Source organism: Vipera berus, assembly GCF_964194415.1.
Source record: "Vipera berus genome assembly, chromosome: 6".
In the NCBI taxonomy this organism is placed as follows: domain Eukaryota; kingdom Metazoa; phylum Chordata; class Lepidosauria; order Squamata; family Viperidae; genus Vipera; species Vipera berus.
Window position 1 is genome coordinate 58,479,896 of NC_138208.1, and position 18,943 is coordinate 58,498,838.

The window sequence follows — 18,943 nt, forward strand, 5'->3', positions numbered from 1 at the left end:
GACATGAGAGATCTGAATTTGGGAGTAGAGAGAATTGTTGTGTAATACATGAAAGTATGGCTTCTAAATTAATAAAACACAACGTACAAGTAATGCTGCTAAATGTCTCCTTTTGTGCGATAGGCACAATTTCTGCTTAGGTAATAAAGAACAAAAATAAGAGGCTAAAATCTCAGATTTTTTTTTTCAGAGAGTTAAGAGCAGAAGTCTCCAACCTTTCCAGGCTCGTGGACCGGAAGGAAGGCGAGCAGCTTCAAAATTGGTGCACGAGCATGAGGCCACGGACACTGGCGCAGCACTAGCAGCCCCATTTGTGCATGCAGCTGCGCTAGCATATTTGGGCTTAGAAAAACTTTCTGAAATCTCAGAGTTATTCATTTTGGGAAAATAAAATTTTCTGCAATACCATTTCATAATTTTCTATATCTGTTCTGCAAAATTCAAGACAATTTAAACACTGCAATAGCTTCCTATACATGTATGTAATTTTTTAACGTCATCAGCCTTTTCCAGTCAAATTAGTTAGTAGTTTCGTTTCACTTTAGTTGACCACACCTAATATAGGGTTTGATTTAAAAGTTTGTTTCTCTGGATTTAACTTTAGGAAGCGTTTTTTTCTTTCCATTGTACTTAGCTCTACACTCCACGCCTTCCACGCGATCTCTTGGCGGTGGTCTAGGATCAATAATGCTCTATAACACTCAAGAGTCTCCCACAGGAGCTTTGGACAACGGGAAAAGAGATTATAAGAATTAGGCACCTCTTTCTATATCGAGAACTCCGGTTTCTATTTAAAGAAACTAATCTAGGGACCCATTTCTGAGTTCCAAAAACCCAGACGAACAACAGCGGCAGAAAACAGTAGTGGAGTTTTGTTTCTCTTTTCTGCTTGCTGCCGTTTTCCAGATTTTTGCATCTCCATAGGTGATAAGACATAATCTAGTGGGAACCCGATGTAAACCCCTGGGGAAATTCAAGTTTTGCTAAACGTAGGAATTTTAGGCTTGCCGTAAAGTAGGACACCCGCCCATCTTTGGGAAGAAGGTTGTTAAGTCTCTCGTCCATCGAAAGTTTTACTTCTGCGCTGGAGGCGCGTTGGGTGGAGCCGCATTAACACTAATCCAATGAGCCTTTCACTGGTTACGTTGAAACGGTTGATCGTTTTTAACTGTAAAGCGAACACGTCCGTCTTTCCGGACCTGGAGACTTTGAGGCCATGCGTCCTCTCCCTCTCTCTCTTACACAGTAGGAGGGGCAAATGGAAGCATTTGGACTCCCAGTCCCAAGATGCTTCGCGATATCTCTGAGGTTAAAGGTAACGCAGAATATGGCGGCGATCACGGAGCACGGGGACGATGCGGGAGAGATTGAGGAAACTTTCAAACGACTGGTGAGTGGGTTTTCTCTTGTTATCTTTATTATTTATTGTCTCTTTGTCTCTTTCCCAGTGGAAAGAGCTTGCCTACAGAAATCGTGGGTGCTCCATCACTGGAGGTTTTCAAGAAGAGACTACTGTAGACAATCACTTCTCTGAAATAATATAGGTTCTCCTGCTTGAGCAGGGGGCTGGACTAGAAGACCTCCAAGGTCCCTTCTATTCTATTCTAGTGTCTGATGTTTCTTCTATTTGCTCCTCCTTCATTTTGACTACCTATTCAGCTTGAATGACTAGTTTTCTAGCGGTCTTTTTTGCTGTTTTTTTCCTATTTTTTCCTTTTAGCCTGCAAAGAAACAAACTTTATTATGGCAACACACACACACACACACACCTACCTCACAGCACAGCACAGCACAAGATCCATAAAAGCAGGGATCTATAACACTAAGCGGGATCCAAGGTGCAGACTATGCAGAGAAGCCTCAGAGATACTCCAGTGCATAGTAACTGGGTATGAGATGCAAGCAGGGGTAGCATATACTGAACAGCATAACCAAGGTAGCTGCCATTGTGTACAGGATCATTTGCACAATGTGTGGGCTAGAACAGGGGTAGGCAACCTTGGCTCTTTTATGACTGGTGGACTTCAACTTCTAGAATTCCTGAGCCAGCCATGCTGGTTCAGAATTCTGGGAGTTTGAAGTCCACCAGTTATAAAAGAGCCAAGGTTGCCTACCCCTGGGCTAGAACCTCCCAAGTTCAGATGTGAGTTGACACAAGAAGGTCGTGGAGAAAAAGAGGCTAAATCCTGTGAGACTTGCAGATTCTGATGGACAGGCAGGTACTAGCCAATCAACAAGACACCGTGGTAGTAGACAAGGACCAGAGGTCAGCTGTGGTGATAGATATAGTGGTACCATGTGACAGCAACATCAGGAAGAAGGAATATGAGAAGCTGGAGAAGTACCAGGGCCTGAAGATGGAACTAGAGAGGACATGGAAAGTAAAGGCCAAAGTGATGCTGATGGTGGTAGGAGCAGTCAAGACTGTGACTCCTAAGCTAGGAGAGTGGCTATAACTGATTCCAGGAACAACATCAGAGCTTTCTGTAGAAAAGAGTGCAGTGTTAGGAACAGCTAAGATTCTGCACAGAACTCTTAAATTCCCAGGCCTCTGGTACAGGACCTGAGATTGAGGAAGACACATACCACCCTTAGGGGCGAGAAGGGATTTTTGCTTTTATATACACAGACTCCTAGACACATACCACTCTTATCTTCCAAGTCTGGGCCACATACAACAAATAAAAAGATAAATCATAGGGTGGGGCATAGCCTTATTTAATTTTTGTCTCAAGTTAAAAGTGGGTGGTTTGAATATTACAAAGGAGTTAGTGTTACTCTGCTGGTAGGTTAAAGTTTGGTCCCTCCACGGGAGGGATCTGCAAAGATGATCTTGGAGACTTATATTCTCTAAGATTTTACAAAAGCTAGATTTGGTGATTGTATAGATGCCCATATTGACTTATGGAATAGAGAAACAAAACAAAACTAGCCATCCATGTGGCATCTGATCCTCAGTTGTCCTCTGATGCTCCAGAATTCAGGTGTCTTCCTTTTTATCTTAAGCGCTCTAGTTGTAAAGTAAGCTATAAGACATTACTATGCAGCGATATGATTCATTTAAATCAGGGCTTTTCAACCAGTGGGATGGGTACCACCTGTGGTACATTGGCACCTGGCAGGTGGTACACGACCATTCTAGAAAAGTGGTGGTGTGGGAGGGGAATGAGCTGAACCGGTGGCAGCACCGCACAAGCCTGAATGAGAGATGGGTGGAGCTGCAGGGCTGTCGGCTCAGCGGAAGCGCCAGGATCAGCGCTTCGGGGCTGTCAGGGCTCAGTGGAAGCGCCAGGATCAGCACCAGGCTCCAGCTGGAGCTCAGCGCTGATCCTTGCACTTCTAAGCCGAGAAGAAACACCAATCAGCTGGAATGTTGCAGCATATCCAGGGTCTTGTGATTTACATTCAGATGCTTGGCAACTGATCCATATTTATGATGGTCACAGTGTCCCAGGTTCATGTGAAGTGACCAAAACCTGCTGGAACCACCCAGCAGACGGGGGGGGGGGGGATAAAAACCAACCCCCCCCATCCCACCCCAACTGCCAATCCTCAACAGAAATGCTCACAACAATGAAAACCTCAGACAGGAGGAAGAGCGCTGCCGGGCAGGCAGGCAGGCAGGCAGGTGTCTTGCTCTGCTGTGGCTTGGGGGGCACTTTTTTCAGTGCCATTGTAACTTTGAACAGTCACTAAGCGAACTGTTGTAAGTCGAGGACTACCTGTACTTCATCACTTTTTTCCTTTTTTTTTTTTTGGTCATCAAGTTTTTGACACCTTGCTAGGCGACTGGTGGTACTTGGACGTTGCCATGTCCTAAAAGTAGTACAATGGGTGAAAAGGTTGAAAAGCCCTGATTTAAATGATGGGTTGATAAGCTTTACTGTATGCATGCATACATGTATCTGCCCAGATGTGAACTCTTTAGGGTGATCAAGAGTTTGTTATCATTTGCTCCAGAAATAACTTTATGAGGGCAAGATAATTAAGATAACAATGGTTAAGCAATTGCAGATGTCTTGAGAGACTTGGTCACATCTCTTTTTAATCTGGTTTATGGCCTGGTTTGGAGATAAATTCAGTCATAGTAGACCTCCAGGCAGAGAAAGAAGAAACATGAGTTTTGATTTGCTTGATCTTTCGACCGCTTTTGATACAATTAATCATGGTATCTTACTGGAATCTCTTCTTGAGTTAAGGATTGGCGACTGTTATAGTAGTTCCATTGTTAGTTGTAGGAATAGCCTTAGACAAATAAGTAGGTAGCTGTACCCCTAGACCAGGAGTGTCAAACTGCTGGTCCGTGGGGCAGACGTGTCATCTGTAAGCCATGCCCACCCCATTGCTAGCAATGGCAAAATAGTCCTGATACGTCTCGCGATGTCACGTGATGTCACGAGTTTGACATGTCTGCCCTAGACCCTGACAGCTATACTGTAGAGTGGCAGAGAGTGCTTTACCAGTACTTTCAAACCTCTAGATATGGGCTGTCACCAGTATTCTGGTGCTATTAAAATCTACCGTACTTCTTTTCTATTATGATCTTAAATCTATTTTCTACTACTGCCATAATTATGAGTTTTAAAACTCTTTAGAACCATTTAGCCACTGAGTTCATCTCCTGAGTACTGCGGGAATCCAAATCAAAGCATCTAAGATGGTTTTTAAATTCTGTTTTAATAGATACAGTAGAGATAAGCTACGGCCTCTCCAAGTAATTGGCCCCAATGTCAAAATGTTCTTGGTGGTTTTTTCTGAGATTCAGATGGACTCTAACCTGAGTCCATTGTTTCATATGGTCCATCATGGCATACAAGAGTCTTTATATCACATCCTTTTTCAAATATTTAAAAATTGCTACCATAATTCCCCTGTGTTCTGTCCTCAAGACTAAGCATGTTTAGCTCTTTCAATTCTTCCTTATAATCCCGAGTTTTAATCTCCTGATTGTCCTATTTGACTTTCTCTAAACCTATTCTGTTTTTATGAATACTTTATAAAATTGATGCCCAGAATTGGATTTACAATATTACTACTCAAGGTGGGATCTGACCAAAGCAGAATACTTTGTGGAATGGTTGTTCCCCACAAATTAGAAGTTATGACTTTGTTGTATCTGCCTTTTTTGTAATCACATAATTCTTCTGGTTGATGTTCAGTTTGCAAACTAATGTTCCAAGACCAAGTATCATCACCAAGAGTCATGTATCACAACTATCACCAAGGTAGATGTTTCTCATCTTATACTTGTGCCTGTGATCTTTGTTTCCTAAGAGAACATTGTGTTTCTTTTGTAAAATTTCGTTCTCTTACTCTCTGCCAATTTCTGTAATTTATTAAAATTGTATGACTTCTATTTCTGTCTTCCAGGGTATTAACTATCCCATTCAGTTTTGTGTGACTGGATCATTGTCTCTTCTTCATCCAAGTCATTAATACAAATATGGACAGGCAGAGATTTGGGGAATGAACCTTATGGGTAGTCTTGACAACCTTGTGTCCAACTTGATGAGGAATCATTAGTGGGAAGTTTCTGTGTATAATTTTCAAAGACAGATATGTACTGTTTTAATTGACGTGCCATCTAATACTTAACTAGCTTTCTAAGCTTGTTAATCAGCATGTCATGGCATACTTTGTCAAATGCTTTGCTGTAGTCAAGATTCATTATGTCTGCAATATTCCTACAATTTATTAAGGTTGATATAAAGACAGGCTCATAAGATTTCTTCTTTCCAAATCAATGCTAATAAATTACTTCATTGTCTTAAAGATGATTAGAAATTGGCCCTTTTATGATCTGCTTTAGATTCTTAGAAAATAATGTTACATTGGTTCTAGTTTATACCCATTTTTGAATATAGGGAGGTCGAGAGTCAACTAGCATTTTCCAGTCAACCAGTAATGAATTTTTTACCTTTAAATTTAGTCAAATATTTCTTTATCGTGTTTTTGTCTCAACCTTCAGTGCTGTCCTGTCATAATTTCCTGGTGAAACACGATACTTTCGAGACAACCAAAAAAAAAAGTTTTTGAAAAGCTCCGACTTTACTTTGTTATTTGTTAGTATTTTTATGTTTTCATTGAGCAGCTATTATACTGATTCTTTCCTTTTCCTTTTATTTGGAAAGTATCTATATAAGCCCTTTCTGTTATTCTTAGCTAAACACAGCTCCCTCTGAGATTTTTTTTTCCTGGCATGAGCTATATAATTCCAAGTTACTTGTCTGTATTCTTCTTTTGTGACATGGACTTGATCCTTTTCTAATTTTCTAGATACGTTTTTTGTTTGTGTAATGACATTGGTTTCTGCTGTTCTCCATTTTTTCTTCCTCACAACTGTTTGCAGTTGTGTTTTTAGTGTTTCCTTCTTTAAGAATTGTCACTCATCTTTATCAGTTCTGTAAATAGACTGAAGGCAGGGAAGCAATTCATTTGGAGTTTGGCAGGAATAGATTTTTATTTTATTTTATTTTTTTTACAAATGGCGCAACTCTGTTTCTACTGTATATTTTGAACAAATTCGGTTGCTATTTCCAGTCATGGAAGGCCACACCCCAGATTATACTTGCCTTTCTGTACTAAAACTTTATTTTTGTTATTTCATATACCTTAAGCATTCATTTATAGACACTAAAAGGTACGAACTATGATACAATGTTCTTTTTGAATTTGAGGGGTTTAAGATCCCATTTCATTAATATTTTCTCATTTTACATTACATAGTGCTAAAACTTTTTGGAATTGTTGCTTCTTCCCGTCCAAGAATCCCATTTGTTCCTCTCTGTCTTTGACGTTTCTTCAATAGTGCTACTAAGCTCCCTCAAGATGGGAGGAGAGCTTGTGGTGAGTGGTTGCCAGACATGGGAAGTTATTTTCTATCAGATTGCACTTCATCAGAAAGACTAGACATATAGTTGAGGGTATTGTTAGAGCATTGCTGACTTTGGAGGATTAAGTGGTTATGGCAGCTTTGGTTGGTATACCAATTACATATTTTTCTCAAGGGGGATATAATAGATAATTATGTAATATTTAAATAATATTTTCTTATTAAATATAATTCTTTAACAAAATAATTATATTAACTTCCAGTAAGCTTCTAAAACCAAGGTTTTGCTTAGGATCTATACGGCTCTGAACAAATATTGGATGGATTGCCTTTGTAATTTCAGACTTGATCAATTTCTTGCTTTGTTGGAGGAGGTCCTCCTGCATCTGCCTAGAACTGCAAGATGCCATTATGCTTGCCAGTTGATGAGCTTTCTCTGTGATGAGGGCTCTATCTACTCTGGAATGTTTTCTCTCCTGAAATTCATGAGACACCTGCCATTACTTACATTAGAAATCTGTTGAAGATCTATATCAGGGGTGTCAAACTGCTGGCCCACAGGCATCATATGGATGCCGCACCCATCCCAGCTTCGGCAGTGCCAAAAAAAGTTGCAATACGTCGTGATGCGTCACGTGACTCAGCGAGTTCGATATCCGTGATCTATATCTTTACTCAAGCCTTCTCTGTGTAAAGGTTAGATAAGTCTTTTCCTTTCCTTTATCACTATATGTTTTGCTTTATTTTATATTATATTTTGTATTCTATAAATTGAGTTTCAGATGCTTTTGTATCAGAAGCACTATAAATATACATTAATGAAAAATTATAACTGCCCTTGCTTTAAAATTTTCAGTTTTCTGGAACTTAAAAAAATGCTACAATCTATATTCAGATCTGTGGCTTCTTGCTGATTATAGCTTTTGCTCTCCTTCCCCCTTTTTTCTTTGAAATAACAGGGAGTGACAGATGTACTGTGTGAAGCATGCAGCCAGTTAGGATGGAAGACACCAACAAAGATCCAAATAGAAGCTATTCCAGTTGCACTCCAAGGTGGGTATGATTCTGGGACCTGAATTTAAGGGAAAGGAGTGAGTATGCCGTACTGATGGATTTAATGTGTTATTCAGAACAGTGTAATTAACGGGTCTGCATTTACAACTCTGTGAACTAGGCTAAAGAGCAAGGCAACTTTTTATTTATGGGATCTTTCCACACACCTCCATTGTTTAGTCTAACCCTACATTAATGTAAGGATAAATATAGTTTTTAAAGATTGTTTGGTGTTTGAGAAAAGATGCTTCAGTAAGTGAAAAAAAGCCCCGTCTTACTCTGGTGCTCTGTTTGTACATTTACTCAACTAAAACTTTCTGAATTTTCTGAAAATGCTTTTCATAATTACTTTTGGTTCTGTCCATCTGTATTACTATGTTACTTTTTTCCATTGACATTGAATGTGACAATTTTTTTTTTCCTCATAGGTCGGGACATCATTGGCTTAGCAGAGACAGGATCTGGAAAAACAGGGGCTTTTGCTTTGCCCATCCTTCAGGCATTATTAGAAACTCCCCAGCGCTTCTTTGCTCTGGTACTTACACCCACCCGGGAGTTAGCCTTTCAGATTTCCGAACAATTTGAGGCTCTTGGATCTTCCATTGGTGTCCAGAGTAGTAAGTAGTATGGCTACAAGACTTCATATGAATATAAAACATTGTGAAATTTAAGAGAATAGGTGCAAAAGCATCTTTACTAAACATTCTACCAAGATACACAGATTCATCTAGTTCTCAATGTTCTTTATCACATACATATAATTTGCAACTATTTTTCCTGTTTACATAAATCTTGCATCATTATGTCTCTCTAATGTTCAGTGCAAGTTGTTTGGTTTCTCAGCTGACAATATAGCAAATACATTACTTATTCACACCCCAAACTGCTGCAGTAGAGGTTGAATAATATTGTGATTGACCTGCTGAGGTGGCCATTATTTAATTTTTCTTTTCTTTCCTAAGCTGTCATTGTTGGAGGAATTGACATGATGTCGCAATCTCTGGCGCTAGCCAAGAAGCCCCATGTAATTATTGGTAAGGATCTAGCCTACAATTTGATCTCATGAAAATGGTGAGATACTAAACAAGGGTTAGGTGATATAATTGACTATCTGATGCACTCTCCATCTCTTGCCTTGCCAGTTTAATGATCCCTGACTCCAACTAACTAACTACTGGTCTTGTATTTTAAAACAATAACAGTTGGGAAAATATATCCGATGCAATGATTTATAATGTCTTTTTGGGGGTGCCGTGTTTGTTTTGAATCTCTTAAGTTTTAATTTTTTAAATTCATTATATTCCGCTTTGACAAATTTCCTGTGGACAATAGTAACTTGTTTGGATAGCATTTCTTCTTCAAATGTAGCTTTAGAATGAATAGATTAGCCGTCTTGCATTTACTCTTTCCTACAGAGGAATTCATTTAAAATTATTTAGAGCAAGTCCCTGGGTTGCTGAGATTCAACAAGCCCATGTAACTTCAGGTCTGTTTAGGACTCTAGCTTGATTACATTCCTCAGAATATGCTTTGCAAACTTTTTGGCAGAGGGAAGTAATGGTCCTATTTTAGCTATTAACCAAAAGAGCCACAGCAGGACTTCTGGTTTTGCGCAGTAGCAACTGGTCTCAGGCTTGCAGATTCTCCGCATCCCCATGGCTAATTTCACCCTGCCTGGGGACCCTAAATGGCTCTAAGTCACCCCGGAGAGGCAACAAAGAAAGAAGGGTGCTCCAGAGATTGTGGAATGATAGCAGCCATTCTGTTCGACTTGGGGAAAGCCTTCTAACCCGACAGGAGAAAGGCTGGCTGTATGACATCGACCAGCCAAGCTACTAACAACTGAAGTCCAAAAGCACTAACCAGCACAACTGTGAACAGTGTGCTTGAAACTGGGTGAGGAATTCGATCTTCTCTTTTCTATTCTACATTTAATTTCCTGGAAAAGATCCCCAAGAAGTAAAATACCTCCGAAAGGGAAGGAGGGGGATTTCCACCCCACCCTTATACTAACAGAAGCGGCAAATTAATATTTTTATGGATCAAAATATATGGAAGTGAAATAAATATAAAACCTGAAATTTAAAACTTAAATCTGGATAAATCTAAAATTATTTCAATGGTTAAGACTCATTTTAAAAATAATTGTTCATTTTGGAATTTGAAAAACAAATAGTTGCTGACACCTAGTGGTGGATGAAGATTGTGACAGCTATGACTTTAATATAAGACTTGGCAAAACCTGGCAAAAGCTACTCTGTGTTTGTGACCTTCAAAGTTTTAACAACAAATAACAGCTATGACAAAAAAGATAATAATCTGGGCTGTCGACAAAGAGAGAATTATAAATTTCAGGGGAAAAAATCTTTTTTGAACTATTTGGATTACAAATATCTATTTAATTGGGACTCTAAAGCTATCTGCAGAGAAAAGAAAGGAAGAGAAAAACTCAAATTCTTGGCCATCATGGATAAGAGACATGTAGAAAGAACGTATCAAGAAAATATAAATACTGCACATGAGGAGATATATAGTATACTGCAACTAATTCAAACAACAATGAGTTTAAACCACAAAGAAATCCAAAATAACTTTGAAAATATAAGCTAACTTTACAACAACAACAAAAAACTTGCACCAGTCCCGCTCCCAGAGCCCAACCCAACCTTACAAAGTTGTTGTGGGGAAATAGGAGAAGGAAGGTGTGTTCTATATGTTTGCCACCTTGAGTTATTTGTAAAAAATAAAAGGTGAGATATAAATAAATAAATGAATAAAGAACCCTTATAACACTCTTTCTCCTGGTAGCTACACCTGGTCGTCTTATTGATCATCTTGAAAATACAAAGGGTTTCAATCTTAGAGCTCTGAAATACCTAGTTATGGATGAAGCTGACCGGATACTCAACATGGATTTTGAAACAGAGGTGAGATGTGCCCATCCCTGCCACTTTAGAATAATTCATTGTATTGTTAAGCTGGTATTTTTCAGAAATATGGTTTCAAAATAACCCATACATTTCGCAAGAAAAATATATTTTGGAATGGAGAAGATGGATTGATTATATTCAAAATAAATATGGAACTAAAAAGTTTCAAATAGCTTATGAATAATCTCTAGAAATTAAAAAGATGTGTTATTATAGTTATAGTTTTGTTATAAGGGAGTTAAAGAGTGGAAGGTTTGTTAATGTTTTAACAGATATTTAGCATATGTTTGTATAAGATTGTTATACATAATACCCTGTGTTCTGCTTTGGGAAGTCGGGGGGGGGGAGGGAAGGGGGGAGGGGTGATGGGGAGGGGGGTTCAATTTATATGTTTCCTAAACTTTGTAAAACTTTTCAATAAAAAAACCCATACATTCATGGGACCTGTCAGACTTTTCTTCCTGATATTGAATATACATTATACCACAGACATGTCAAACACAAGGCCCGGGGCCCGGATGCGGCCCGCGAAGTGGTTTCTTGTGGCCCGCGAAGCCATCCTGGAAACAGTGAGGGAACGGCCCCCACTGCCTTGGCCCTGGCCCAGAGACCCTCCTTCTGCCAGAGACCCTCAGATCTGTTCCACTCCTGCCCAGGCCCCCATAGGCACCCTTGATGCAAACGATGTAGAGCTGGCCATGCCCACCAAATAGGCCATACGCACTCTAGCCACGTCCACCCAATAGGCCACACCCACCCTGGCCATACCCACCCCGCCCCTTGAGGGCAACCGTAATGCTGATGCGGCCCTCAATGAAATTGAGTTTGACACCCCTGGTATACCATGTATTCTCTTGGTCATTTAGAAGTAGCTGCTTGGGAAGTAGATTTATTAAGTTTATTAAGTTCCTTTAATATGAATATGACCCTTCCCAGCGCATCCTTGCTAAAGTGAATCTGCTTAAATCTGAACTGTTCCCAAAGGAATCTTTTAGTTGCTAAACTCATCATTCCTTGCTGAAGAGTAGTGCAATGTCTTGGCTTAAACTGAAAGTTCTTGCTCTATGGCTTCCATCAGCCATACCTGGTATAGGTTTGCATGCATGCATGCACATTGATCAGTGTTCTTTTCTTTTGCATTTCATTTGTTCTTTCTCTTTACAGGTAGATAAAATCCTGAAAGTAATTCCCAGAGACAGGAAGACATTTCTCTTTTCTGCTACGATGACTAAAAAGGTGTGAGACAGTTTGACACTTTGCATTTGTTTAGGAGAGGGAGACGGAATTGAGAGGTAGAGGTACAGTGGAATTATTGTCTGGAAATTTAATCTTAATTCTCAGGTGCAAAAACTCCAGCGTGCAGCCCTTAAAGACCCTGTGAAATGTGCAGTGTCATCAAAATACCAGACAGTTGAAAAACTTCAGCAATACTATATTTTTATTCCTTCCAAGTTCAAGGTAATTTATTTTTCCTTTTTGTTTTGGATTTTCTTTAGTACTTGGCATCTTTTTAAATTTGCACCCCTTTGCTTTTCATATTTCCTGATTTAAGTTCTTTTTCTGATGCTCTTAGGATAGTTACCTTGTGTACATTCTGAATGAACTTGCTGGCAACTCATTCATGATATTCTGCAGTACATGCAACAATACTCAGAGAACGGCACTCTTGCTTCGAAATTTGGGCTTTACTGCTATTCCCCTCCATGGACAGATGAGCCAGGTAGAGGCTAATGTGCTTATAAGAAAATTTCTAGATTATGAAGTAACAAATGTGTGATAATAGCAAAATAAGTATGTATGCATTCTCAAACTTGTACTCCTTTCAATAATTTTTTGCCCAATGTGATTGTGTGTGACACTTTTGAACATTGTGATTAATAAATAATGCTTTCATACCTTCCACTTTGCTGTACTAAATGAGGTGAAAAAATATAAGTGCATACTAATGTGCTCTTTTGTCCCTCTAGAATAAACGATTAGGATCACTGAACAAGTTCAAGGCTAAAGCACGGTCCATCTTGTTGGCAACTGATGTTGCAAGTAGAGGCCTTGACATCCCTCATGTTGATGTAGTGATAAACTTTGACATTCCTACCCATTCCAAGGTGAGTTGAAAAAGCTGTTAGCTGAGATATGACTGACTGCTGCCTAGAATTTCAAAGACATCATCATAGATTTTGAAACTGAATTTGCCTTTCTATTAAGAACTTTTTGTGAAGGCTTGCTATGTGAAGTTTAGGAGACCTGGACCATACAGCAAGCCTTTTCTGCTGTGACCCCCATCTTATGGTAATATTGCGCTGTAACTATTCCTATAGCTCTTTTTCTATTAACATTTTGTAGGTTCTTTGGAATAAATCTCTTCTACTGTGCCTTTAATCCTAATTGATTGTTTAGCAACATTTGTCTTGGAGGTGGATTTAATATTGTTGTTTTTCATGTTTTTATTCTTTATACACTGCTCATAGTTTGTGAATTGGGGCAAATTACAAAAGATCTATAAAATAAACCAGAAGAAATGGGCAACCTTTGGCCATATTCTTCCATGATTACATATAAAGTTGTGAAGCACTGAGTGATATTAAAGCTCAGAAGGCTAAAGGTATGTCAGCAAGAGGTTGAATGAAAGAGTGAGAATTACAGATAAAATGAATGAATCTTTCCTGTTGGAATCTCAAATGACAGCAGGGCCACATATGCTTTTACATTTTGCACTATGAATTGTACATACTGTATTGCTTTTTAGGGAATTTGCGTGGTTTCCTCATTACCAACTTTTAGGAAGCTGAGCTGGGTTCCTTTATCTGAAAAACTGTTTTAAAATTTGACATTTATGATGAAAACGTTTTATTTTGGGGACATTTATGTCAGGAATTGTGCAGAGATCTCCTTGAGCTAACAAGAAGTTGCACAGACAAAAAAGGTACTGAGAGCAGCAAAGTTCACACAGTAACCACACAGATACACTGAGGTGTGAAAAACAAAATACTTTACTTTGTGGTATAATACAAAGCACAGTCAAAAATAAACAGTCCAGGTCATACACGTGTAAAGAACAGATAAACAATAGTAACAGTCCAAGGAGTATTCCAAATACAAAGTCTTCTTACCGGTCCAAAGGTCAAAACACAATTGTTCAGGTTTAACACAGTAGCAAACCAACAATAGCAGTAACAGAGTAACTAACAGTGAAAAAACAGAGAGAGCAGAGAGAGAAAAACTACGTCCCTACCTCCCTCTTATGGCCATTGGGAGGCAAACACACCCTTGGCCAATCATCACATTTAAAGTGATATCATACATCATGGCTTATATATTTCCAACCCAACCAGGTAGGCTTAATCATATGCCTAACTATTTTAGTGGCTGTCCTATGACCACCATCTTGTTCTGTTATTTATTCTGGATTCCTTTCAGGATTACATTCATCGAGTAGGGAGAACAGCTCGAGCTGGACGATCTGGTAAATCAATCACCTTCGTGACACAGTAAGATACTGTTTTGTGCTACTCCAGCTGTACCACTATCAGAATTTATATATTCCAATGCAGTGATTTCCAGCTACAGGGCCCTTGGGAAATACAGAGTTATTTCAAGGGACCCACAATTTGCAGTAAACGGGGAAAGAAGCATCCCTCTCCCTGCATAGTTGGAAGATTTGAGCACTTGAATTGGGCTAATTCCCTCTTCCTTCCTCCTTTTTCCCTCCCTCCCAGCATATATAACGCAAGCATAGCTTTTCCTAACATTATTAAGCTTCTGCATTACTCCTTGCCTTAATCTGTGTAGACTGCCCATAAATTGATGAGTGAAGCTCCTGCGTGCTTTTACTGAGGAGTAAACCTGGATGAGCACATAGCTTGCCCAGTATTTGCAGCAGAATCCTCCAGACAGACTATGGTGTATGGTATTATTTGCTCTGTTCTTATATAACACTGATGTCTAGAATGGTTTTGGCTCGGAGGGCTTCTTCGGGGATGTGTTGTATTTTCGCTATATAGTGGAGAAAGTTCTGTTTCGTTAAAAGATTGAAAGGAAAAATTAGTAAAATGAATCACAGCATAAAAATATTGGTGAATTTGTTGCTTTTAACCCTCAACCAACTGACAGGGAATTAATTAGGGGGAGATTGTTTAGGGAAATCCTTTCTCCTCTTCCAGGTATGACGTGGAACTCTTCCAGCGCATTGAGCACTTGATTGGCAAAAAGCTGCCAGCCTTTCCCACCCAAGAAGAAGAGGTCATGATGTTGACCGAGCGTGTGGCTGAAGCCCAGAGATTTGCTCGCATGGTAGGCTGCTTTAATGCTCAGTCTGGGTTTGCTTTATGTAGAAATGTAGCCGTTGCACCCATGATTGTGAGAATAATATTTGGATTTATACAGCTTCAGGTGTCCATTGCTTGGGTAGTCAAATTCCAAACAAGACTTCAAGAGCTGAGAGATTCTTTTTTTTCTTGCATGAAGAGCTGTATTGCATGCCCTCACTGTTCTAGTTGTTTTTATTTTCTTTTTCCCCCCCAAAATTAAAAACATCCCATTAACTCAGGGGCAACTTGAAGGAGTCTTTTGCTTTTGCTACCACTATCAAACCCTTTCCTAATTAACTTCTATTAAATAATATGTTTAGCTTCTTCATTGTCTCAGAGATGGGTTTCCTTCAAGGTCTTGTGATAACATTCTCCTGTTTCCTTTGCAGGAATTGCGACAACAAGGGGAAAAGAAGAAACGCTCTCGAGATGAGACAAATGAGGATGATGATGATGATGCAGAAGGAGCGTTAGGAGTCAGGAACAAAGTTGCTGGGGGAAAAAAAAAGAAATGGAAAGTTCAGAAATAAATAGCATCAGACTTTATTTCTCCATATTTTTATGCAGTTTGGAAGCCTGGAATCATCAGTCCAACATCATTATCAGAATGACTTTCAAGGGCTAATGAAGAATATCTCAGCAAATTTAGCAGTGCATATTCATGGATATAACTAGGAATGACTGTCCTTGCAAACCTGGGAAATCTTTTAACATTGGAGGAGTCTTATTAGTCTCTAGCAGCAGTTGGTATTCTTCTGAAGAAAACAGAAGAGAACAGATTCCATATATTCTTTATGGACAGTGGAGTTGGGAATATGACAGAAGCTTTTCAGTCTGCTGCCACCCAAGTTACAGTCAATTATTTTTGCAGCCCACATTTATTTAATAAGATAATTTGCAAAAACATGGGGTGCAGTGGGGGAGAAGAAAGTAATGTATTCTAATATTCAAGATGTGTCAGCAAATAGCAGACTAATAAGATTCTTGAATATTAAAGGGAAGGACTTGATGGAGAGGAGAATTAAAAAAAACTGCTAAAATTTGTGTTTGCTTATTCACATAATTGTGCTACGGCTGCAACTTCTCAGTTTCCTTTCTCAGTTAATCTGACATTCAGCCATATTTATTTGTTTCAGTCTGTTGTGAATGCATCTGTGGACTCTGCAGTTTAGTAACCTCACCAGTAACTTTGTAGTAAAGAAGTTCTACAAACTGATCATTTTTTTCCCTGCAGATCATTCCTGAGGCAATTCTGCTTGACAGCCAACACTAAGAGGCGCTCTTCTTTTACATAAGGTCTATGCCAGAGTGAATTGTCTGCTAAAATTGATTGCTCATAAAGCAAAAATCCAAAGCCATGCCCAGGGATTAGAATGAGAGAGCACCGTTGCAAGTTTGCCGTCATTTTCTGTCTTACAGTTTCCACTGTGACTCATTTCTTGTAGGTGACTATTAAAAAAGAAACGTCACCCAAGCATATCAGATAGATAATGTTTGATCCACGACATTTTATACTAAGATTTTGAAACTTAAATTTTTACATTTTTGTTGCTATCTCAAAGCTTACAAGAAGGAGAGACGCCTATATATAGCAAGTATTTATAAGTACATATGCCATAGGAAAAAATGATCATAACAAAGCAAAATTTGTCCACTTGCAATAGAAGTGGTTTCTTATTTTATATGCTGCTAAGCAATAAATTTTATTTCAATTATTATGTGGAGAATTGGTGCCGTACCTGCATTGATGGAGGATGGCCAGCTTTGGGAAATTGAAATAAAAATTCTTGAGGGCAAGAATATGTTTTGAATGCCACCACTTAAAAGTCCTTTTTTCTGTAGAAAAATTGGATCTTAGAATCTCAAGCAGTTTTTATTTCAGCATATAATTTGGGGCAGCTATTTACATTCCTCAAATAAGAATTCTTTGCCCATCTGTTGAAAATCAGCCAGGGATCTACCTGTAGCTTATGCTTCCCATAATCAGAAACATTAGATGTTTACCCATCTTTCAAGAAAATTTAATTGTTTAGAAATTGATATGGCCACCTAGCTTATACAAAATAATCCTAGGCAGTTCACAGTAATAAAAAATAAAAACAATAAATAAACCAACTCAATGCACCAAAATGGCTTCTATATATTTTAAAAGTCTGAGTATACATTTTATTGTATATTGATTCTTATCGAAAGAAAAATAAATACATTTAGTTTCCCTGTATGTCCTTTAAGGCAGAAGTTATAGACCATCTTAACTCCCAACACACCAGCAAGAGGACATTGTCTTAGTCTGATATGTTTAGCAGGATTTCTAGCATATTATGACCAGACCGTAGTCAAAATATGTATATATTTTCTCTTTCTTTTGCAAATATTTGCTGAGATATATGTTTATTAAATGCTATAGACTGGAACAATACTTCAAAATTAATAAATTGCATAATAAATTATGCAAACTACCTTAAAAATGCTTGGGCAAATAAATTTGCATAATAAATTATGCAAACTACCTTAAAAATGCTTGGGCAAATAAAATACTTTAACCTGGGCTAAAAAGCATTCCATGGACAAGACACTGCCATAGAGCTTCTATGAAGTTTCCCATAGCAAAACTACCCAAAGGACTGAGCATTTTAAGAGTCTCTTGAGCTTTGAAAATATTATGGTTTTAACTGCATTTTGACAAGAACAATACATAAGGAAGAAAACTATTTCTTTTTGTACAACTGGTGTACTTTGACCAGCTGAATGAATTTATTTCTCCCCTTCCTCCCTTCCTCTTGTCTTATATTTAAATGTGTCGTCCTAGGCTATTTTGACATGCAACTAACTACATATTAAACCACATGTTACACCCACATTCTTAATAGTAACCCCACCTGCTAAAAGTATGTGCATTTTTTTGGCTAAAAATATTTCTTTTCTCCTTCCAGTTTCTGTCTTAAGAAATTGCTTCTCTATGAACGAGTCATAGGACAGCCAACAAGTTTAAAGGGTCTTGAAAGACTTCTAGACAGACTAATTAATATGGGTACAAAAAGGTATCTGCATATGGGAGGTTTTTGTTGTGAGAATTCCAGCAAACATGGTGAAGGAAAAAAGGATTCTATAGAGAAAATAATTTAGGAGTTGATACTGAAATAGCTACATGTCACTACACAATAGATAAAAGTAAAGGTTTCCCCTGTCCAATCATGTATGACTCTATGGGAGGGGGTGTTTGTGCCCGCTTCTTAGCTGAGGGAGTCATTGTTGTCCAAAGACATTTCCACGGTCACGTGGCCAGCATGACTATACGCCAAGACACACAGAATGCTGCTATTTTCTCACAGAAGTCATACCTATTTATCTATTTGCATTTGCGTGCTTTTGAACTGCTAGGTGGGTAGGAGCCGGGGCAAGTAACAGAAGCTCACCCTCACGCGGTGCTCAGGTCTTGAACCTGGGATGTCAACTTTCCAGCCGGCAAGCCTAGCATCTTAATCGCTGAGCCATTGTGCCCCTCACATTATAGATGGCATATTTATAAATTGATACAAATATACTGTATTCTGAGGAATACTTTTATTCCTGCTCAGGAACTATGGCCTTTGGTGAAGGAAAAAACGAAAAAACTACCAGCTGTTTTCTAAATGACTTGGAAAGTTTTAGAGAGCGTATTGAAATTTAACTTTAAACTTTTTTTTTCAGTTGAAGCACTTTTGAACAACACTGAATGTGTTGAAGGCATTTTAACATATGATTAGAACATGCAAAAGAAAAGTTGCAGAGTGCTTTATGTTCTTCATCGAGAAGGAGAAAGAGAAGATGAAAGTAATGAC

General features: G+C 38.6%; 1 protein-coding gene across 1 annotated transcript; it reads left to right on the forward strand.

Moving 5' to 3' along the window:
- The first annotated feature begins 1,325 nt into the window (after nt 1-1,325).
- Nucleotides 1,326-17,273, forward strand: DDX47 (DEAD-box helicase 47). The gene is made up of 12 exons (XM_081330430.1): nt 1,326-1,390; nt 7,792-7,885; nt 8,314-8,502; nt 8,848-8,919; nt 10,694-10,812; nt 11,980-12,051; nt 12,157-12,273; nt 12,389-12,535; nt 12,783-12,920; nt 14,233-14,303; nt 14,976-15,105; nt 15,512-17,273. Exons 1-12 carry the CDS (start codon nt 1,328-1,330, stop codon nt 15,650-15,652), a joined length of 1,353 nt encoding a protein of 450 aa, XP_081186556.1. The 5' UTR covers nt 1,326-1,327; the 3' UTR covers nt 15,653-17,273.
- Nucleotides 17,274-18,943: the final 1,670 nt, after the last annotated feature.